At 37.2% G+C, this 24,233-nt stretch overlaps 1 protein-coding gene across 3 annotated transcripts in view; it reads right to left on the reverse strand.

Annotated features, from left to right (window-relative positions):
* Positions 1 to 24,233, reverse strand: part of GABRB2 (gamma-aminobutyric acid type A receptor subunit beta2) — a 240,098-nt gene that overhangs the window by 142,820 nt on the left and 73,045 nt on the right. For all 3 annotated transcript variants that reach the window (XM_032403666.1, XM_032403668.1, XM_032403667.1), the window contains exon 5: positions 20,040 to 20,260. In XM_032403666.1, the coding sequence (XP_032259557.1) occupies positions 20,040 to 20,260 (221 nt within the window). The remainder of the gene's footprint in view (positions 1 to 20,039; positions 20,261 to 24,233) is intronic.

A 24,233-nucleotide genomic window follows, 5' to 3' on the forward strand; every position in this document is an offset into this window, starting at 1 on the left:
GTACTCTCTCTCTCTGTCAAATACATAAATAAAATCTTAAAAAAAAACAATGAAAAACCCCCGCGAATGATTTCTCTGTAGCGTGCAATGCTGTTTGATAGCTTTTTACCCATAGTAGAACTTCTTTCATAATTGGTGTCAATTCTCTCAGTGTATATATATATATATATATATATATATATATATATATAAGCAGATCACCACTTATTTCAATTGGTTAGCATATAGCTTTAAAATGTGAGTTAAAAGGCCTTTAATGAAGACATGCATTTTCCAGATTCTCTAAGTTCCATCTTTCCAGATAATCTACCCATGCCCAGTGGATGTTTGACTCTGTGACACTGGCTTTAAGATACAGGCATACCTCAGAGATACTGCAGGTTTGGTTCCAGACCACCATAATAAAGCAAAGATCACAATAAAGTGATTCAAATGAATTTTCTGGTTTCCCAGTAATATAAAAGTTATGTTTGTACTATAGTCTATTAAGTCTATAATCTATTGTAGTCTATTAAGTGTGTAGTATATTATGTCTAAAAAACAATGTACACAACTTAAAACAATTTATTGCTAAAAAATGCTAACCATTATCTGAGCTTCCAGCAGTTTATAATTCTTTTGCTGGTGGAAGGTCTCTTCTCTATGTTGATGGCTACTGACTGATCAAGGTGATAGTTGCAGAAAGATGGGGGTGCCTGTGTCAATTTCTTAAAATAAAACAATGCAGTTTGCTACATTGATTGACTCTTCTCTCCACAAATGATTCCTCTGTGGGGCGCCTGGGTGGCTCAGTTGGTTAGGCATCTCCCTTCGGCTCAGGTAATGATCCCAGGGCCCTGGGATCAAGTCCCGCATTGGGCTCCCTGCTCAGTGGGGAGCCTCCTTCTCCCTCTGCCTGCCGTTCCCCCTGCTTGTGTACTCTCTCTCTCTGTCAAATACATAAATAAAATCTTAAAAAAAAAAATGAAAAACCCCCGCGAATGATTTCTCTGTAGCATGCAATGCTGTTTGATAGCTTTTTACCCATAGTAGAACTTCTTTCACAATTGGTGTCAATTCTCTCAACCCCTGCCTTTGTCAACTCAGTTGATGTAATGTTCTAAATCCTTTGTTGTTACTTTGACAATCTTCACAGCATCTTCATCAGGAGTAGATGCCATCTCAAGAAACACTTTCTTTGCTCATCCATAAGAAGCAAATCCTCATCCACTCAAGTTTTATCATGAGATTGTAGCAATTCAGTCACATCTTCAGGCTCCACTCCTCATTCTAGTTCTCTTGTTATTTCCACCACATCAGCAGTTACTTCCTCCACTGTAGTGGTGAATCCATCAAAGTCATCCATGCAGGTTGGAATCAACTTCTTCCAAACTCCTGTTCATGTTGATAGTTTGACCTCTTTCCATGAATCACAAGTGTTCTTAATGGCATCTAGAATGATGAATCTTTGCCAGAGGTTTTCAATTTACTTTGCCCAGATCCATCAGAGGAATCACTATCTATGGCAACTATGAAATCTATGGAACTATGAAACCTAAGACAACTATGAAATTTATGGCCTTATGGAATGTATTTCTGAAATAATAAAACTTGAAAGTCACAATTACTCCTTGATCCATGGGCTGCAGAATGGATGTGTTAGCAGACATGTAAAAAACATTAATCAGTTGTACATCTCCATCAGAGCTCTTGGGTGATCAGGTGCATTATTAATGAGCAGTGATATTTTGAAAGGAATCTTTGTTCCCAAGCAGTGTGTCTCAACAGTGGACTGTAAACAGATGTGCTGTCATCCAGACTCCATTGTTCCATTTACAGAACACAGGCAAAATAGATTTAGCATAATTCTTAAAGGTCTAGGATTTTCAGAATGGTAAATGAGCATTGGTTTCCACTTAAAGTCACCAGCTGTATTGAGAGTCAGCCTATCATTTGAAGCTTTGAAACCAGGTATTGACTTCTCCTCTCTAGCTACAAAAGTCTTAGAAGGTATTTTCTTTCAATAGAAGTCTGTTTTGTCTACACTGAATATCTGCTGTTTAATGTAGTCACTTTTATTAGTTATCTTAGCTAGACCTTCTAAATAACTTACGGCAGCTTCTTCATCAGCACTTGCTGTTTCACCTTGCACTTTTCTGTTATGGAGACGACTTTTCTCCTTAAGCCTCATGAATCAAGCTTTACTAGTTTCATACTTTTCTCCTGCAGCTTCCTCACCTCTCTCAACCTTCATATATTGAAGAGAGTCAGAGCCCTGCTCTGAGTTAGGCTTTGGCTTAAGGGAGTGTTGTGGCTGATGTGATCTTCTATTCAGACCACTATTACTCTCTCCATATGAGCAATAAGGTTGTCTTGCTTTCTTATCATTCATGTGTTCACCAGAGTGGCATTTTTAATTTCCTTCAAGAACTGTTCCTTTGCTTTCACAACCTGGGTAGCTGGCACAAGAGGCCAAGTTTCCCTCCTATCTCAGCTTTTAACAGGCCTTCCTCACTGCACTAAATCATGTCTAGCTTTTGATTTAAAGTGAGAGACAGATGTGTGACTCTTCCTTTCACTTGAACATTAAGAGGCCATTGTAGGATTATTAACTGGCCTCATTTTAACACTGTTGTGTCTCAAGAAATATGGAGGCTTGAGGAGAGAGAAAGAGATGAGGGGAATGGTTGCTTGGTGGAGCAGTCAGAACACAAGCAACATTTATCAGTTAAGTTTGCCATCTTGCGGGGTACAGTTTGTGATCACCCAAAACAATTAAAATAGTAGCACTAAATATCACTGAACACAGATCACTGTAACAAATATAATAATAATGAAAAAGTTTGAAATATTGTGCGAATTACCAAAATGTGACCCAGAGACATGAGGTAAGCAAATGCTGTGGGGAAAATGGTGCTGGTAGACTTGCTTGTTGCAGGGTTGCTACAAACCTCCAATCTGTTTCTATAAAGTACAATAAAGAGAAGCACAATAAAACAAGGTATGACTATACTTAAAAGTTGAAAACCACTTAAATAGTCTAAAGTACAGGGTTGGCAATGCGCAGCATTACCCACAAATAAGATAGATTAGGTAGCCTCAAAAATCATACTGCAGAAAAATGAAGGAACAATATTAAGTGAATAAAGAAAATTATCAAATGGACATAAAACATAATCACAATTTTATGTGAAAAAATATTCAAAGACTACAGAAGGGAACTCTACCTTATCTGACAATGATAGGTATCTCTGAAGGTATTTTTTTCTTCAAAATTTGATACTTTTTAAAATACTTTACTTGGGGCACCTGGGTGGTTCAGTCAGTTAAGCGTCTGCTTTTGGCTCAGGTCATGATCTCAGGGTCCTGGGATGGAGCCCCACATTAGGCTGCCTGCTCAGTGGGGAGTCTGTTTCTCCCTCTGCCCCTCACCCACCTTGTGCTCTCTCTCTCTAATAAATAAATAAAATCTTAAAATAAAATAAAATACTTTACTTTCCAAATTTTCTATGACAAACATTTATTATTTAGGTAACTGGAAAACAAACTCTTAGTCTTACTAAAATGGAAGGGAGAGAGAAAGAGAGAATAACATTTTTTGAATAACTCCATATAAGATGGTAGGCAGAGGACTCAATAATTTTTCAAACCTCCGGTGCCTCATCATTTTACAGATATATGACTTTACAACAATGCCAACAATTATGCTGCAAATCCTATCAGCCCATATGGCCTATAGACATGGCAGATATGGAATGATACATAGATATAGATATAGAATGATGTTTTAAATTGAATAATCTGTGAACAAAATCTCTTACCTACAAAATATGTGGCTGGAATTTAAATTTATAAGATTTGTTTTTCTATAATATAGGAGCTATAGCTAAGAAAGCAAATCATTCACAATTTATGTATCTTTAAATATGAAGACCAATTTTTGTCAGTTATAATAACCTATGTGTTCACAGAAAGGTCACTGTTACAATTTCAGAAGTCAGATAGACTTGGATCCAATATTCAGCTCTGCACTCACCAGATGTGCGACGTTAGGTACTTATTTAACGTTTTTGAGCTTCACTTTTTCTTGTGTAAAAATACCTTCTTCTTGGAGTTGAAGTATATAAAGCATTTAGTATAGTGTGCCTGGCCCAAAATAACTGCTAAATAGATGTGAATTAAAATGAATGTTTGAATGAGCAATAAATTAACGGAAAAAATAAAGAAACATGGAAATAAATAAAATGTCATGAGTAAAAGGTATATGCTTTGTGTCAATTTGGGGAATGTGTTTAAAAATGATATATCTAGTCTTGTGTAGAATCTTCCACCAGCACATGGAAGTAGCCACTTTGCTGGTCAGCGGCCCCGTGGAAATCTTAATGGAAACTAAACCTTACTACCCACTATAGGGATTTTAACTAACAGTACCTGGGCTCTCCTCCTGTCAGCACAGAGAAATGGATGTGTATGTGCCTTCCCAGTGCTGAGCAACCTGCCCACAGCACATGAAGAGCATCATTGCTCTGGGGACTTTCGGATTCCTTGGGTAGCCGCTCTTCAGTGACCATTACCTGGGTCAGATGGTAGAGAATTCCCAGCCACTGGCACTCATCTGTTCTACCCTGCCATTGCATTTCTTTTTCACTGCTCTCCTCTTTTTTTGATCTTGGAGTCCCCCTCTAGCCCTGTGACATGTCTCCCCATCTGTTCATGCAGATGGTGCTATCCAGATAAGTAAAAAAAGTCTGGTGTCCCCAAATCTCTCCTGATTCAGTTGGTTCTCTTTAACACAGAGCAGTGGAGAAAATAAATGAGGAATTGGAAGACACATTTATTTTATTTATTTATTTAAAAGATTTTATTTATTAATTTGAGAAAGAGAGAGCACAAGGAGGGGGAGGAGCAGAGGAGGAGGAAGAAGGAGATAACCTCTAGCAGACTCCATGCTGAGCACAGAGCCCAATATGTGGCTTAATCCCATGACCCTGAAATCATGACCTGAGCCAAAACCAAGAGTTGGATGCTTAACCAGTCACCCAGGCTTCCCCGAAACTATTTTTTAAAGCACAGAAAGGTAATGGCTCATATAAGGAATACATCCATGTTCAGTGTCTGGTTTGCAGTGAATGCTGTCTGCATAGGTAAACTGTTACTCTGACATTCTCCTGAACAAAACTGTGTTTGCAATAGCTGACAGCACCTGAAATATAGAATTAAACCTCCCCCTGCCTCCAACCCCCACCAAATCTTACAAGTCAGCAACTACACTAATGATCTATGGAAATTTGGCTCCATGTATATTTTATGCTTTTTTCTATTCATGCCTATGAAAACTGAAAACTTGCAAGGACAAAATAGCTTTTTGAAAAGAAGGAAGGTTGTCACTAAACAATAGTAATTTGATTTTGCACAATTTTAAAATACTACAAAAGATGAAATTGAGCCAAGCATCCCACTCATAATGGAGAAAACAAAAGCCTGAGCATCAATCAAAATGAACAAAATCACAAATAAAGGAAAAGTAACCCTGGGATACAGTCTCTTCTTTGTCTAAGATGTCTGAGATCTTCATAATAAAATAAACATTAAAACTAAAACCTATCCAATGACACAGACTAAATTCAGCCTCTTAGGCAATTTCAGAATCTTACATGTTCTCAGAGTAGAATGTCTGATAATCCATATTATTTAGAGCTTGGCCTCTCAGACTTAAACACTGTTTTTCTTATGCCTAGAATTTAGAAATGCATTTTCACTCCTGTGTTGATTTCCCCCTCTGTTCTTTCAGCGTGAATCCCCACCCAGGCCCTGGCCACGCATACAGTGGACACAGACTTTTCCTCCTTCAGGGTAACTCCACCTTCCACAAATAAAGATGAGACGTATGGTTTGTCTCATCCCCTCATCACTGGGTGATGACTGACTGTGCAGAGATTAAGTAACTTCACAAGGATCCATGAACTAACCCTTAGAGAGTAAGGTTAGTGAAGCAGTGAAATGTACAATTTTGTCACACACTAAATAGGCTAAGAAAGAGCCAGTTGGGAGTTGGGGGGCAATGTTTCTCATTATCACACCATAGACTTCTTTTACCTGGGCAGAAGACTGACCCTTGTGTCCCTTATATCTAACTTCCCAAAGGAAAAATCAACCCATGATTCCATCAAATGGGCTAAAATACTTACGATTTGCGAAAATACTGTTCTGAGCAAATATAAGTGCTTCTTTTCTCCACACAGTAGTCAACCCTCACTCCTCCCACTTCCTGCCTTGCTTCCTATCACACAGACACAGAAAACATACATGTGCGCACATTGGTGCACATGCACACACACACAAACACACAATTTGAAATATAGACAAGATAGTTCAAATAACATAAAGATATACTCTATGCTAGGCAAAGAATATGATATTTCTGCTCTGCAATCAACGAGAAACTATATACCTTTTTAATCATAAAAGGTTTGATTATCATAAATAAAAAAGAACATCTCACTTGAACTCAGCCATAATGAATTTTTTGAGATGTGTGTCTGAAAAGCACTAACTCTCATTAGAAAGTGTTTTCTCACTGACTCATTCTGCAGTAGAAGGCTAATATGGGTCACCTAAATTCCACGTTTATACAATTCTCTTCACCTTTCCATCTCCGTATTTTTTTTTAAAGATTTTGTTTATTTATTTGACAGAGAGAGACACAGCGAGAGAGGGAACACAAGCAGGCGGAGTGGGAGAGGGAGAACAGGCTTCCCGTGGAGCAGGGAGCCCGATGCGGGGCTCGATCCCAACACCCTGGGATCATAACCTGAGCCGAAGGCAGACGCTCAACGACTGAGCCACCCAGGCGCCACCACTCTCCGTGTATCTTTTAAAATAACACATGGACAACAAATAATAAGGTAATGTAAGAAAACACCACACCAATGGAAGTTTCTACACAGTCAACTCATATTTGCATTTAAGTCACAAGTTGGCTGAATTCATGACAAGTGCTGATCCCGTCTTTGTTTTCAGAAAGCCTTCTTATCATCTGCTTATATAAATATCACCTCAAGTACCATCTCACTGGTAATGTAGCTGTCCTTACTAATAAAGGGAAATGTACAGTGTCTACTAGGTAGGACAATCAGATTTTTTCACCTTATTAAAACATAATAACCTTTGATAATTGGGTTCTCCATGATATTGATTTGATTTTATGCTTCTCTTTTTCTCCTCTTAATTTACCTTAGTAGCAAATTCATTGTTTAAAAACATTAGATGCCATTTTGCCCGAGTTGCTTGCATTGAGACAGAATGATAAATCAATTTGAGATAAGCCCTGCAGAGACCACAGATCCCTTCCAACTGATAGAGTCAGGTAGTTACACTGATAAAGTAGGAAGTGCTGCGGAGAAATTGCTATTACTTATTCATGCAGGCATTTACTCAACAAGTAGTTTTTCATCGACTCTTCGGAGACAGGCACTGTTCGAGATGTTGGGATACAGCAGGGGAAAAAAAACAGAGGTCCCTGCTCTCATGGAGCTTACAGTTTAATGGAGCGAGGCCAATAAGAATAGTAAACAAATGAATAATGTATTTCGTTATAAAGAACATAAAATGCAGTAATGTGAAGGAGAGGAAACAGAAAGTCTGGGTAAAGCAGCATTACTTAACTTTCTTCCTGGGAGCACATGAGTGTGTTCTGTCCTTAGGACCATTGTGCTTTTGTTCTTTCTAACTGGAACACTCATTCCTCAGATCTCTGCCTATTGATCTTCATAAATAACATCTTGGTTCAGATGTCACTCCTAAGGTAGGACTCCAGCCCTCTCCTCCAGTCACTCTGGAGGATCATTCATGCTGTTTAATTTTCTTCATGGAATTCGTAACAATTTGCAAGCCTCATATTTATCATTAAATATCCTTATTTTTTCCTGGTGGCTTATATGTTTCCTTTACCAAGGACAAACCTCTGGAGTTAGGGACGACATCTGGCTTATTCACTCCTGCACCCCTACTCCCCACTTAGAGCAACAAGAAGTGCTCACTCGGCAGTTGATTAGGTGGATCGATGCATAAATGAACTAAAGGTTCAGAAACTGACTTGACTACAATGTCCATGTTTCATTAAACATAAATTAAAACACTAGTATTTTCTCATGCTCCTTCTGGGTACAGTACACAGACATTCCTAACATTAGGTAGTCACCGTGAATAACGGCACTGAGCTGTCAGTCTAATGAGACTTCTGAGCATGTCTGTGTCTGCGCTGCTACATTCCGGTCCACGCACCGGGTCACTTCTCTGCATTAAAACCTGTTAAAACATGAAGGACATGGGCTTCAGAGTCCAACAGACTTGAATTTTATTCCCAGCCTTGACATTTGAAGTTGTGCTGCTTTGAACAAGTTACTAGATTTGTATGGACCTCAGTTTCCTCTTCTATAAAAATGGGATGATATTAATATCTGCCAGATGGGATTATTTGGAGATCAGAAGATACGATATATGCACAGTATATGATACACAGCATGTACCTACTTGATTTTGATGGTTACAGTTATCTGGGTAACTACAGCAATAAATAAAGCCACAACAATTATTTATTGGGCACCTACTGTGTACTGGTTATTTTCTGTAAGTTACGTTGTTTAATTTTGATCATATTCCTATAAGTTAAATGATATTATTATTTTCAATTTAAAGTGGTTAGGGGAACTTTTGAAAAAGCCACAAAACCTATAAAAACAAACTCTAGAACCTGACCCTCTCCCACCACCCTATCCTATTTCTCTTCATCTCACTATTACATATTTTCTCATCCCACTAACCTCCAAGTTTTGAGTCTCAATTTTTTTTTATTTATTTTTATTTTTTTAAATTTATTTGACAGAGAGACACAGCGAGAGAGGGAACACAAGCAGGGGGAGTGGGAGAGGGAGAAGCTGGCTTCCCGCTGAGCAGGGAGCCCGACGCGGGGCTCCATCCCAGGACCCTGGGACCATGACCCGAGCCGAAGGCAAACGCTCAACGACTGAGCCACCCAGGTGCCCCCTTGAGTCTCAATATTTGGTTGCCTCATTCATCTTCGTGTATCCCCAGCACTAGGCCAGTGTTGATATGTAACAAGGGTTTAACACCATCATTTCCTCTTGCCAAATATCATCCAGTACTAATCATGATAGAAACAGCACGATAGGTCAAAGTTAAACACATGTAGCAATCTTACAATAGCAATTAATCTATACTAAGTGTGTGCCGAGCACTTTACTAAGTGCCTTAAAAGTATTTGTTCACTCCATCTCCCCAGTAATCCTATAAGGTGGGTGCTATAAAACCCTGTATCACTGATAAGGGAATTGAGCCTCAGAAAGATGGAGCACAGTGAGTTTGTGACAGAGGAAGTCCTTGAAACAAGGCAGTCAGATCCCAAACCCATGCTCTTAGTACTCAGCAATACTGCTTCTCCAGTGGTTTTGCGTTCTGTGGCCTCACTATACAGTAACGTAAAAAGTACAGATGCGTCCTGCTACGTTGATGCCAGAAGCAGCTCTGGTCTTTATCCTGATCTTTTAGTAGTTTCCCTTAGTCGTCAGACTGTTACAGCTGCTAAAATAAAAGTCCTAATTATTTCCTCTATTATGGCTAGTGAGAACAATCCAACATGGAATTAATACCTTCCTCCAAGGATTTATGGCCAGTTAGCATTTTGTTGCCTTTTATTCTGTCCATAAGAGTGCATATAATGAGCTGCTTCTGAGAAATGAAATAGCTTGAGCATTTCATAATGTAGTGACTGTGATTTGAGTCATTAAGCTATTATACTGGCTTGGTTTCCAAAAGGAAGGTTTGCTTTATTTGTGACCTCCAGAATAAAACGGTAGGGATGGGTTAGAAATCCTCTCTTACTAACCATTTAGCAAATCAAGGCATTAAAACTTTTACCAAAAGTCCTTTAACAAAAAATTTTGGAGGTGATAGCCTTAGATTGGATAGCTTTTTATCTCCTTTATTTTTTTTCTCTCCATGGGGAATAAGGCTGAAAAATACCTCAGTATATATAAATATACATATATATAATATATATATATATTTTTTACTTATGCCACAAAATAAATACAGATTTTCTTCAGTGTACTCTGAGATCTTCCCCAATAGCCTTGTAGACAAAGGTACTTTTCTAGTTATCTGGAAGTCAGAGGTACAACTAATGGCTCAGTACTTTTCTGTTTTCCCTTCCAGGATGAGTATTAATGTAGAGTTAGGGTCAAGGATCTCAGTGAAAGAATGCCTATGAATCCTTGACATGAAAGTGTACAATTTACTGGGGTAATCACTTCCCAGATCATGAAGAATTTAGCTTCTTCAATCCAGCAGAAAGCCTGTGGACAGAGTAAGTCTAGGGTGGCTTTCAGTCTCTGGGAACCACAGAAGCTAAGTGGCCTCCGCACTTCCACTGAGGTATTACATCTATGGCTAACTGACACTTAGTCTAATCTCATAGTGGTTGTTCTTTCCCTAGTCTGCAACCAAACTCCAGCTATATAATTCTGAAAATGAAGAGAATTTCAAAACACTATACCCCAAATTATAAACTGTAGTGCATATTGCTTTTCCTTGAACTTGGGGGTTCAAAAACATGAAACAAAAATAACTTTCTGCATTTAAATTGTAAAGTAGAAAATCCTTCAAGGATAAAGGATGAAAGTAGAGGTGATGATATTAATTTAAACCTGAGGAATACACTACATGTGCTGTATGTATAGAAATATAGCCAAAAACAGTGCATAAATCCCCATTGTGGAGCTTGTTTAAGACTGAGAAAGTCATACTCATTTATTTATGAACAGTGACTATGACAGTTTCTCTAGGGGGAGAGAAATGACTATTAGAAGTTCCTTTTAGGAGGAGCCTTGGAAATTTGGGCTCTCCATTCTTCTTCCATCAAGATTTTTAGTACTTGCTTTCCCTAAGGGTCTTTTGCATCCATCTACCTGGACAGATACTGCATTTTCTCAGACTCTGGGGAGGTGACTGAGATCATGGGCTTTGAGTTCAGTTCTGAGCCCAAAACCAACCAGCAAGTTATCTACTTCCCTAATGCTTCAGTATTCTCAGTTATAAAATAGAAATAACAGTAGCTTGCTTCACAGGGTTATTTCATGCAGATAATTCAGGGTGTGACATATAGAAAGAACTTGATACACGTTAGTACTCCTACTGCTAACACTACTAAAATTCTTTCAATTAAACACTGCTCATTTATATTTGCTTTGAAAAGGTCATTGTTTAGTTAAAACTCTGCCATGAATTAACTCCTTACAAAGACTATCTAATCTAACTGCATTTTGTCTATTTGCCAAGCAAGTTGCCAGCAAAAGCTGCCAACAAAATGCACTGATTTCATGAAATCAGAATGTTACAAAAGTTACTCCAAATGTAACTGGAAAAAAATTTTATCTTTAAATTAATGTTGAGGACAGTCTGCACTGTTTGAAGGTTAGATTTATGGAAGTCCCTTCTGTTTTTTTTAGTTTGAACATAAGACAAACAGAAGAAAAAAATGTTGCTGAGATATATATGTCCAAATATATACACACATACATATATGTACACACATGTGTATACCTCTAAACTGATACATATGCATATTTATACCTATAAATGGAGAGATACACCTATATACAACAGCTACAACTTTAATTATCCACCAGGAAATACTTTCTTTAAAATAAAATAAAATAGAATAATTTAATTTAAATTAATTAAAAAGTGAAGATGGGGCTTCTTTCCATGATGACAGTATTCTTGTGACCCAGAGAGTTCACTCCCAGTGGGGTCAGGAACGTGCAAGTGCCACCTCCGGATGTGCTATGTATGGCAGTGCTGTAGATAGCTACGTTCACGAGCCTACAAATAACGTGTCTGCAATGAGTTTCAATGCTTCTTCCCTTTGCAGACAAAGCCCACTTCAATGGCACCATTGTACTCATTCGTGGGGTCTGCAATACAAGACCCATGTCTTTACTGGGAGTAGAGCTTTGAAACGCCTGGAGTCTCTGACCATTCATCTTTTCCCCAGCAGCCCTTTGACATCTTTGGTTTCGGTTCTGCAACGTCCAGCTATCATTTGACTGAAATCAATGAACATGAGGACAACTAGGGACCCATCTAGCTGGCACTGAAAGAGACTCCCTGACTCCTGGAATATTATGAGTCAGTAATGTTTAAGAAAAAGAAGTTGGCCAGACTTTCTTCTCCTCTTTAAATGTTTTTCATCTAGGGGCACCTGGGTGCCTTAGTCAGTTGAGCGTCCGACTCTTGGTTTTGGCTCAGGTCATGATTTCAGAGTCCCTGGATCGAGCCCCTCAATGGGCTCCGTGCTCAGTGGGGAGTCTCCTTGAGGATTGTCTCCCTCTTCCTCTGCCCCTCTCCCTGCTCTCTCTCTCAAATAAATAAATATTAAAATAATATGTTTTTCATCTGAAAGTCCAGCAAAACGTGGCAACAGAAAGAGTCCTGGATCATTTCCTAGGGCTCCTAAATACACACTGCCTCCATTTCTCAAGTTCAAAGAATGGCATGATCCTGATTCTACTTTTTAGAATTGGATTTGACTTACTTGCTGATGTCAGTCAGACCATGATGACTCCAAATAACCCGATGACTCCAGAGGCAGCAGCAACAATAATAGTAAGCCCTGGATTAGTAGTTAGGAGTCTGGGGCTCTACTCCGTGCTTTGCCGTACCTGTGGGATGTTAGACACAATCCCTTTCTTCTCTGAGCCTCCCTCTTCTCATCCATTAAAAAAGGAGGAACTTGGAGCTGTCAGAAATTATTTCTAAATATTTTTAATCTAAATAATTTTCCCTAATAGGGGAAAAATAATGAGCAAGAAAATTTTTAAAAGATTTTATTTATTTATTTGGAGAGAAAGAGAGGATGAGTGGAGGGTGAGGGGCAGAGGGAGAAGCAGACTCCCCGCTGAGCAGGGAGCCCGATGCGGGACTCGATCCCAGGACCCTGGGATCATGACCTGAGCCGAAGGCAGACGCTTAACCACTGAGCCACCCAGGAGCCCCAAGAAATTTATTTAAAAATTATTTACAGCTCTTTAGAGAGGATATTTTATAAAACAGTATCATTGTATGCACTTTTTCCCCGAGAGGGGGAGGTAGATGAAGATGATTTTTCCTTCTTAGAAGACTAAGAAAATCTAGAGAACAGGGTCTCATACTCTGGCCATGACGACTGATATTCTTAATAAAATTTCTGTTTTTCTGCTTGACAAAATGCAATTACTATCTCTATGAAAATGCATTAAATCAATTAGGAAATCTGAGTAAAAATTGATATTTTATTATTTGATAGACTACATTTCAGTGAAGGATGGCTACTTGATTATTTGCTTGTTTAATATCCTGTGGTAAAACTTTAGGAACAGAAGAAGAAGGCAAAATTAATAAAACCCTTCCTGTCTAAATTCATTATAAGCTAACATTATCCTTTGCCATTTTCCCAATAACAGAACATACATAGCAGGAGGTGGTTGAATTGCCTCTGCTTCCTGCTGAATTTTTCTTTAAGAATGTGAATATTTAATCAGAAGTGACATGTTTTTGATCTAATGTTACATATGGGAGGTGTATGGGCATTTGAAGTCAAGGCCTCCCCCTCACATCAAAAGACAAACAGCTATTTTTAGATGGGTCAGCTATTACTGAAAGACTAAGTCATTCTTTCTATAAGAACTGGCCTAATAAAACCAGCATCAGTACATCTCCAGAGCCATTTATTTAACCAATGAGACTACAAAGTATAACAGCACAACTAAAAGATTATAAATTGTGCCACAAATAGCTTTGTCACTAAAATAATAAGTAAATTTTAAATGGTAGTCCTATATTTTATAGCAACAACCACATATTTCTCACCTTATATCAAAACCTTAAACCATATCCTATATGGGATAAAGAAATATATCCCAAATATGTCCCATAATGGCTAAACAATGACAGGGAGGAGGGTTTTGTTGACATGCAAACAAGTTTATGATATATCCATTGTTATAGAAAAAAATTCAAATCACAAAATAGTTTGTATAATGTAAATCTGCTTTTATAAAAAACTCCCTATATGCTTTTTTACTAGAAAAGTATCTGGAAGACTATAAAGCAAGGTAGAGGTAGTGGTTATCTCTGGGTGGTAGAATTAAGGGTAATTTTATTTTCATAACTGCATTTTCTAAATTTTTAATAATAAATGTGCATCACCTCCTGATAGGAAAAGTGTTTTGTCTTAATTATGTTTGTTGAAGAGTTTTTAATATGTGATAAAATGCTTATGATAATGCTTATAATAATATGCAGTCCAATTTGGATTCAGATTCTAAATGTTAACAAAATGTACATTGCTATATTCAAAAAAGATGTCATCATTTGATAATTCAGGTTTTCTTGTATACCAAAATGTAATGATTTTGTTTTCTTTTTTTTTTAATTTTATTTATTTATTTGATAGAGAGAGACACAGTGAGAGAGGGAACACAAGAAGGGGGAATGGGAGAGGGAGAAGCAGGCTTCCCGTGGAGCAGGGAGCCCGATGTGGGGCTCGATCCCAGCACCCTGGGATCATGACCTGAGCTGAAGGCAGACGCTTAACGACTGAGCCACCCAGGCGCCCCCTGATTTTGTTTTCTTAATCAGATTTTTTCAAGTAGATAAATATAATTGCTAAATAACTGAAATATCATGTTAAATACTGCTGTATGCATAATGAGATGGGAGTATATATATTTAAAAATATATGTGCCATATATTAGCAAAATCATAGGACTATGGGATTTGGGGAGCTAGAAAAAAATTTAGAAATCACTTAAACGAGTAATTGTAAGAATCATTAATTGTAAGACAAGGCCTCCTAATTTTCTGCCTATTGTAAATATTCATTTACTGTTGAAATCTAACACATATCTCCAATTTCAAGTAAATAACAGTCTAAATTCTATCTATGTAACATTCTTTATAATGTCAATATCAGATTAAACCTGATTTTTACCTGCTAGGGCTTTAGCTGGATTCATTAACAAAAATCCTACATTTTCTATATCATTTTCCCTTGAAGTGTTCTGAAAATGATTTGATTGGGCCAATCTTATTTGTGAACAATATATAGTTAATCTGTTTGAAATATTTCCTTTGTAAATTGCTAGGAATTCTTCTGCCTCGTCAACCGGAAAGTCGTTTGTCACCATTTATCCAGCTGGCTTACTCCTGAGAAAATATTCTTCCTCCTCCAGCTATATCTCCTGACAGAAATCTCTAAATAGCATTGTTAAAGACAAGAGGTATTTGATTTTACGATCAAATTGGTGTAATTGAGCCATCAACCAGTCAAGAGTGAAGGTGAGAATCTACATTCAAAGATTTCATTATTCTTTAGCCACAAACTATAAATTTAAGTTTCAAAAAGGCATTATTCATAACTTTGGTTAATTATTCCTGTACCCCATAGATCTTTTTTTTTAAGATTTTATTTATTTATTTATTTATTTATTTGCCAGAGAGAGAGAGAGCGAGTGAGAGTATAAGCAGGGGGGAGCGGCAGGAAGGAGGAGAAGCAGGCTCCCCTGCTTAGCAAGGAGCCCAATGCGGGACTCGATCCCAGAACCCTGGTATCGTGACCTGAGCCGAAGGCAGACACTTAACTGACTGAGCCACCCAGGTGTCCCTGTATCCCATAGATCTTATAAATAAGTTGAGAAACTAGACACACAATGAAACATGATGAGGAAAAGGAAAGTCTTTTTAAGAAACTGTGCAATACTGGATTAAATAATTACTGTGTGCATGCTACAAGCGAGGCCCTGGGTTGGGGCTCCACGGCAGCTTTTACAGGTGGTCATGCCACTTGGGTCTCAAGCCAGGCATCCATTTTCCTTGCTCCAGATTGTGTGCTGCCAAATGCAATGGCTAGGGTTAACTGACTTCAGTACACATTTTCTTTAGTGGTTTCCTTTTTCATTCTAGATATGCCTGGGCTAGGCGTTTCCCATTCTCTTCAATCCACTTGCTCACTCTTCTGGTTCTACACAACAGACCTAGTGTCTTACTTCACTGAATTGTGAAAAGATAACTGAAGTGAAATTCTACAATATAAAATGGCTGACTTGATATATGAAGCTTTCCCTTTGCCAGCCTTCAAATACCCCCACATTCATTCATTCATTAAATAGTAACACTGAGCACTTATTATCTACTACTCCAAATATATAATTTCATTTTCTAGTCTGACGTTAGATTATATATTCTTTTAGATTCATTAATTATTGATTCAGAGGATGACTGGGTTGTAAAAACATTGGTATCATCTAATTTACCCCTCTGTTTTATATACAAGGAAATTAAAACCTGGATAAGATACTCAAGGTTCAAAAAGAAGTTTGTACAAAAGTCCAAACTAAAACCTAGGTTTCATTATCATTGTGCATTTAAGGAAGTTGGCTGCATCGCCTACTTGTGTCCGTTTGTGTATCTGAGCAACATTAAAACTTTGTTCTCTGAACCTCTAATACAATTACCAACCAGAAGAGCACTGGGATAATGGAGAGTAAGCTGCTAATCTGTGCTTTTGTGACAGGGAAACAAAAATCCAATCAGAATGAAAACCATTAAAACCTAGCCTGTAACAGTAGCACCTAAAATAATCCATATTTCTAAATCTCAGTCTCCATTTCCTGAGCTCCTCAAAGCCACTATACCTTAATGCAAGTTTGCTGAGTGGCTGCGATATTGCTATCCTCAAAACTTTTGCTATCCAAACACAATATATTGGCATGAATGTACTCAGAGCTCCTGCTGTGTACACTCAGACACAAAGGGAGGAGGATACTCCACTCATGCAGGAGGACAACTGATTTCATAAGGAGGTTATCAAGGTTTTAACTGAAGGGCTTTGACCACTCCTTCCTGGGTTATGACTTAGCCTCGTTGTCTATGGTCATGGATCCCACCCTCTGAGCCACACATCCTTTGAAATGAGATGACCTCATTTTCAGACACAGCTCCTGAAAGTAGATGTCATGTATAGAAGATTATCTACCTCCAAGAGATTAGAAATATCATTTCTCGGCTACAGACTCTTAAATCTTGAATGATATTTCCTGGATATTAGAATCAGATATTCCTAGGTCTCTGAAACATAACATTTTTCCTTTTCCAAATTTTATCATAAAAATTTTCAAACCTACAGACAAATTGAAAGAACAGCAAAATGAACACCTCTATACCAATGACAAAATTAAGCAAGCATTGGGGCACCTAGGTGGCTCAGTAGGTTAAGGGACTGATTCTTGATTTCAGCTCAGGCCATGATCTCTTGTGAGATCGAGCCCTGCGCTGGGCTCTGCACCAGGCGTAGAGCCTGCTTAAGAGTCTCTTTCTCCCTCTCTCTCTGCCCATCCCCCCTTCTCCTTTTCTAAAACAAAAAGAAAAATTAAACAAGCATTAATATTTTGCATACTACTTTCTCCTTCTTATGTTTTAATACCTGAACATTTCACTAAAGTAAGCCCTACAAAAGAAGCTTTCCCAGATCCTCTGAATGTTCTCTTCTCTGGCCCCCTTGTCCCTGCCAATGTGTGTGGATCTCAATGGGAGAGGAGTTTAAGGGTAAGTAGGAAAAGAGACTTTATGAAATCAACCCTAGCAATGGTAATTTTAATTGAATTCCTTTTACTTATACATTGCAAATGAACCTGGAGTTGAGAAGAGAATTTGTGGTCTGCATTAAATTTCTAGCCATGGAACAAATCATTCTATGATCAATCAGTAAAAACTGGAATAGGATACTTGTAAATTTCCTGAAAAACCTTGTTATCAATTTCAAAGTCAGAATTAACAATACACCTGATAAAATGATTACAATTCATACGCCTTCTCTGTCTAGTAGTGTTAATTTCATACATGTCAGATGTGTTCAAACCCTTTGTTGGAAGAGGGGATAGGAGAGCGATGATTTCTCATTGTTGTGAATTTGAGTTACAGCAGTGTCATATAGTCAGTCTTAATGATAAGAATGAACAGTCATCCATGTTTTTGTCTGGTTATATAATGATATAACGAAGCCATATTTATCATCTATATTGGTCCTCTCTTTTCTTCTCAATTCCAAAGACATCCTGATTATTGATTTTCCCATCCATTCAACTTTGCATACATGAATGCAGAATTGACAAACTTTACTGAACGTGTTTATGGTGTAGGTGCTTGGTCAGTGCTGGGTATACCAAGGAGAATACAACTTGTTCTCTGCTTTCAAGGTGGGTGTTCCACGGAAATGGGAAGAGCTCAGGGTAATTTCTGCATGACTGCTGTGCAGATTAAGTGATTTGCTGAGCAAATGCCTCCAGCACTGGTTCTGGTGTTTAGCCGAAACTTACCACTTGCCAGTCCTCCCCCTCATTCATTGCCAAGTGGGTGTTATTTCTATGCCTCCTTCTGCCTTCTTCAGGATTCTGACCACTCTCTGTGCTTAACTCTTAAAAAGTGTCAACTACAGCCTCTTTTGAACCCCCATCTCCCACACAGCCTGCATGGTCACCCTCTCATCAAGGTCTTTGAGATTCTAAATGTTTTACAGTTCATTCCAAGTGGTAACTTTAGCACAATGTATCCGCTAACATAATTCTTTCCATTAGTGCTCTCAAAGTCCACCGCTTTGGTGGAATCTTTGCCGACACTGACAATTTTTCTCTCTGCTGTTTGTCTATTTTCTAAGACATGCACGTGAGCCTGCCCATATCCAATCTATCTCCTTACCTCCAGTGGCTGACAGAGTACACACATGACTTCTCCGTGCCTCACTCTCACCCACTTTCCCTTGATAGCCAAATGCCACTCTCTCTAAAAATATAATCAGCAAAGAAGCTGGTTCATAAGCACCTAAGACAATGTGCCAGTCACACACACTGAATATATCAGACAATGAAAACAAGACATGACAGATAAGAAAAATGTGGAAGTGAGAAGCATCCCAGGGTAGTGGTTAAGACCTGTGGCTCTGAACTTGGATCTGAGTTCAGTTCTCATCTTTGTAGCTTACTTGCTTTGTGATTTTAAATGTCAGCCTCAGTTTCCTCATTTGAAAATAAAGATCATAACAATTTCTAACTTAGGAAGTTGTGTAAGGATTAACTGTAACAATGCATGGAAAACATTTAAGTCAATATCTGACCCTTATCCCCTAATGAATGAATAATACTATTGTTACTACTGTCATTATTATGATAAGATAACCACACGTGTGTAAAACAGAACTGATCAGAGACATTTGAATGTTTCAGAATTTAGAGTTTCTTCCCAATAACACAGAGGAATCCTCTATATTATAATAATGTAATTTCTCAGAGTAAGATAGATATCTTTTTTCTCCATTTTCTTTCAGGAAACCATCTATTGCTTCTAATACAAAATAATCTTTAAAAGAAGAAACTGTCTTATTTTACAATTCATCCTCACCTTAACAGCAGAGCATCACAATTACTTTCCGACATAACAGTACATTGAATAGTGTAAATTTATTATTAATAAACATGGGATAACAACTTTATTTATTTGCAAGTCTGATTGCCCCTTGGAGGGTAAGAAGGCACAAAAGCCTTCCTGTCATCAAAGGACCAGACCCAATTCATGCAGCTTAGGAGCAATTTATGAAACAGAGCATCTGCCACGCTCAAACAAGTATTCAGCATTCAATTTTTTTTTTTCCATTTTAAGGAAGCCCTATATCTCAACTATTTTGACTGTTTATCCTTACTCCTTGAAGAAAGTAGCTTTAGGATCAGCAGCTGATATTAGAAGATAATTCAGAAAAACTTATTCTTAGCTAGGGCTAAGTCCCTTTGTAAACATGTTCCCCTAAGCTTTCAGATGTCTACTGGATAGGAGATTTAACTGCTTATGACAGAATTGAAGGAGAAATAAGGAAAACAGCACAATATTTCCCTCCAATAAAAATCAATAACTATTTCATTCAGGAAAAGCTCAATTTTGAAATGGACACTACAAACCTGAGGCCATAAAGAACCGTCCCATCTGGATGCAGGCGGATCATGCGGTTCTTGACGGTCACTCCGTGTACAAATGACTTCTTATCATTCAGGAAGTAGGTATCAGGCACCCAGAGCTGATCTGCCACTCTGTTGTCCAGAGTCAAGTTTAAAGGTATTACATTATAGGACAGTCTCTTATCTCTCCAGGCTTGCTGGAAGTACATTGTCAAGGTATAATCCTGTAAATATGAAAAGAAAATGGTTATTTTGTACCCAAATAGACTTGGGAGATAGGCAAACACTCTAGTATTCATAAGAAAAGAAAATATATACAACCACACACTAGAAACGTATACTATTCACATATAGGCAAATATTAATTTATTAAACCCTTTCTTACTGAACACCCACTATGTGTCTGTCAGGCCCCATGGCAGGCACTGTAAATATGGAAATGAGGAGAGCATATCCTAGTGAAATTTATTATATATTACCCAGGAAGAAAGATGGTAAGGAATAATTAGTGAATTAACTAGTCTTTCCCAAAGTGGGGTACTTATAATTGTTTTAGGTGGGATACAAATGCAATTGTAAAAAAGTGGTTAATTTGTTATAGCAGTAATTGTCAGAGTTTGTCAAGGAGAATCCTAACCAGTCTAATCAAGGTGGATTTCCCAGGAGAGGTGACATTTACACTGAGACTTATGTAGCTTCTTGGCTAAACAATATTAGCTCAGTCAGTATTTCATGAGAATTTTAATCCCAGGATTCTGAATCATCAGGAGGCTCTTAGCTTTTGAGAAACAATGAGTTGTTATAAAGAGAGCACTGGCCTTGGGGTCCCAGATCTGGCATTTCTCAATTGTTTCTAGCATGTAAATTTATACAACTTCTTTTGCTTAATTTCCATTAACTATAAATGGGACTTTTAATACATACCTGATCTAAGCAGAAGATTGTTATGACAAATGTACAACTCAAATGCAATTTGTAAATTACAAAAAGTTATATATTATGAATAAAGCATTTACATATATATTGTGACATGTTTTATCCATTAGAGGCCTATGGGTACAATGTAATTGCTCCTTCACCCTCATTTGAATGACTTAATGAAAGACCAAATATTCATTTCAAAAGATAATTACCATTCTATTTTAAAATCAGTTCACAATGCTCTACTTGAGGGCTTTTCAAAAAACCAGAATCATGTATTAATCATCTCTGCAACCTGAGAGCTAGCCAGTCCTAGGCACAAATAGTGAATGAATGAATGAATGAATACAGTAAGGTACACCTACTGGAGTTCTGTACGTATCTGCATACTTTTGTATAAGATACACAACTCAATCTCTGTGAAGTCCCTAAGTTTTTCCAACCCTTATTGAGATTTATACATCCTAACTTGGTTATATAATTCTAAAATATAACTTGTAATATATTACCTGCTAAAAACATTGAACAGTTTTAACAGGAAAAGTATACACAAACAATGAATCACGGAACACTACATCAAAAACTAATGATGTAATGTATGGTAATTAACATAACATAATAATACAAAATTTAAAAAATTGAAAATTTGATTATTATCTCTATTAGAAGATAAAGTTATTTATGCTTCTTTGATCATAAACCCTGTTAAGATTTAGGGGAGATAATACTGCTTGGAAGGTGCTGGAATTTATCAGTCAGCTGAGATGTGTTTGGACACAGAAACTGTATTCTCTTTGGGGCTAAATAAATGGTACCACTGTGATAACCAGAACCATATGTTAACTCCTGTTATTTGTCAGCAAGGCAAAGCCTGCTAAGAAATGCACCCAGACAGACCCTAGTAAGTCTGCTGTCACATCAATTTTCATTTCATTTATTTTAAATGACACATCAAATGACACTGTCAAGAGTAGAAGAAACTCCTGAATCTAAATAAATGTTATTGGACTTAAGAAGAAAGAGTGGTTCTGTGTTCCATCCTCTCTCCCAAGCTTCCATCCACCCAAGATAAATCCGTTGAACATTCACATAAAAAAGTAAATCCTTTACATTTAACAACCCCACCTTTTGGAAGTTGTCTCACAACTGGTTTATTCACACTGAAAAAACAAAAACAAACAAAAATAAAAACAAATAAATAACTTCTGGATGCTTCTCAATCCATGGCATCACCATGCAAGAAGGACTTAGATAATCATAACTAAAACCAATTGACTTTGAATGTTGAATAAGATGCAGTAGCCCACTACAGGCTATTTTTCTCACTAATTACAACGAAATATCTTGGAAATAATTTTTAAAAAAAGAAAAAAAACCTACCTAAGGACTATGCAAAGTAAGAATAGTATGTAGATTGGGGAGGGAATCAAAATGTGAAGAAAGACCATTCCATTGGTGAGTTTATTGTTTTATTTTTTCTCCCTCTTTTATCTCATTAAACACAAACACACAAAAAATCCGAAGCAAATGAATGGAGAGATATACCATATTCCTGGATTTGAAAAGTATTGTTAAGATGTCAATCTCCCCAAACTAATCTATAAATAAAAGAACAAACTCTTGATATATGCAACATCATCAATATTTTTCAAATACAGAATATTAAGTAAAAGAAGCCAGATTCAAAAGGATACATATTATAGGACTCCATTTATACAACATTCTGTAAAAGGTAAAACTATAGGGGCAAAGAACAGATTAGTAGTTTCCTGGGATTCAAGATGGGGAAAAGGTTGACTACAAAAGGCCAGCATAAGGGAATGATTTGGGATAATAGAATTGTCCTGCATCCTAATTGCAGTGGTGGTTACATGACTAGGCATTTGTCAAAACTCATGGAACTGTACACCAGAATGAGTGTATTTTTTATGTAAGTAAATTTAAAAAAATGAAATTTAAAACTGCTTAAAGAAAACATAGTCTGTAGTGTCAGACACATCCAGGTTCATACCCTAGAAATTTTCATTCCTCTGTTGTGACCTTGGGTGAATCCTCTTATATTTCTGCACCTGCTTTCAACTCGGAAGAATAACTAAAGTTAATTAACTTAGAAATTGGGCTAAACAAAACTGCTTTGACATCTGTGGGGAAAAGCAGACTAATGCTACAAAATAAGTCTCTTCTGTGCATACTGGGGGGACAAACAGTCCCATCAGGATGGGCTGAAAAGACTCCCACTAAACAATTATAAGCTCACAATTCCTCACTGGTTTGATGAAGCAGCTGGACTAGGCAGCCCCTAAGGCTGCTTCTAGGAATAAAATAATTCCATTCTGAGAAATGTTTTACTGACTTTGTGTTCAAATGCATGTTGTCACTTTAAAATCTTTTAAATGTCTAAAATATTTCTTATATTTGTTTTTTGCTATCTTTGTAATTTGTTTTCTAATAACCAAGATTCGAGCTTTTCCTGTTTTTTTGGCTTAGTCTTCCAGAAAATGTATCATATGAAATAATTTCTGTGTCTTATTAACTGTTTTAAGTTTATTATTTTGCAAATTGCCTATTCATGCTCTTTGAATATTTTTCTGCTTGAGTGTTTACTGCTTGTTCTTGGATATTTCAAGATAGATAGATATAGATACAGATAGAGATATAAGTAAATGATATAGGCATAGATAACAGATAAAACATTCTTACTTTGCTATTTTCTTTTAAATTTCTTTTTATATTTATCTTAACTTTATATTTTGAAACACACTAGTACAGAGTTTCACACAGCTTCCTCTAAAATTAACATTTTGCAAAACCATAGAACGATATCAAACCAGGATAGTAACATTAATGTAATACTATTAACTAAACTATAGACATTATTAGAACACCACCCATTTGTTCACTAAGGTCCTTTTACTGTTCTAGGATCCAATCCAAGATACCACCTTGCACTTAGTTTTTATGCTCCTTAGCCTCCTTCAATCTGTGGCAGTTCCTCTTTGATGATATTTATGCTTCCAAAGAATACCAGTCATTTATTTTGTTGAATGTCTCTCAGTTTGAGTTTGTCTGATGCATGCTTATGATCAGATTGTTTATATAGTTTGGGCAAGAATATCACCAAAGAAGCATTATATAAGGGGTACATGAATGATGTCCATATATCTCATTACTTGTGATACTAATCTTGAACAACTGATTAAGGTTGTATCTGCCAGGCTTCTTCACTGGGAAGTTAATGTTTTCCTGTGTAATAAATAAATCTCTTGGGGTAGACAC

Source organism: Phoca vitulina, unplaced genomic scaffold (genome assembly GCF_004348235.1).
Source record: "Phoca vitulina isolate PV1807 unplaced genomic scaffold, GSC_HSeal_1.0 scaffold6, whole genome shotgun sequence".
NCBI lineage: Eukaryota > Metazoa > Chordata > Mammalia > Carnivora > Phocidae > Phoca > Phoca vitulina.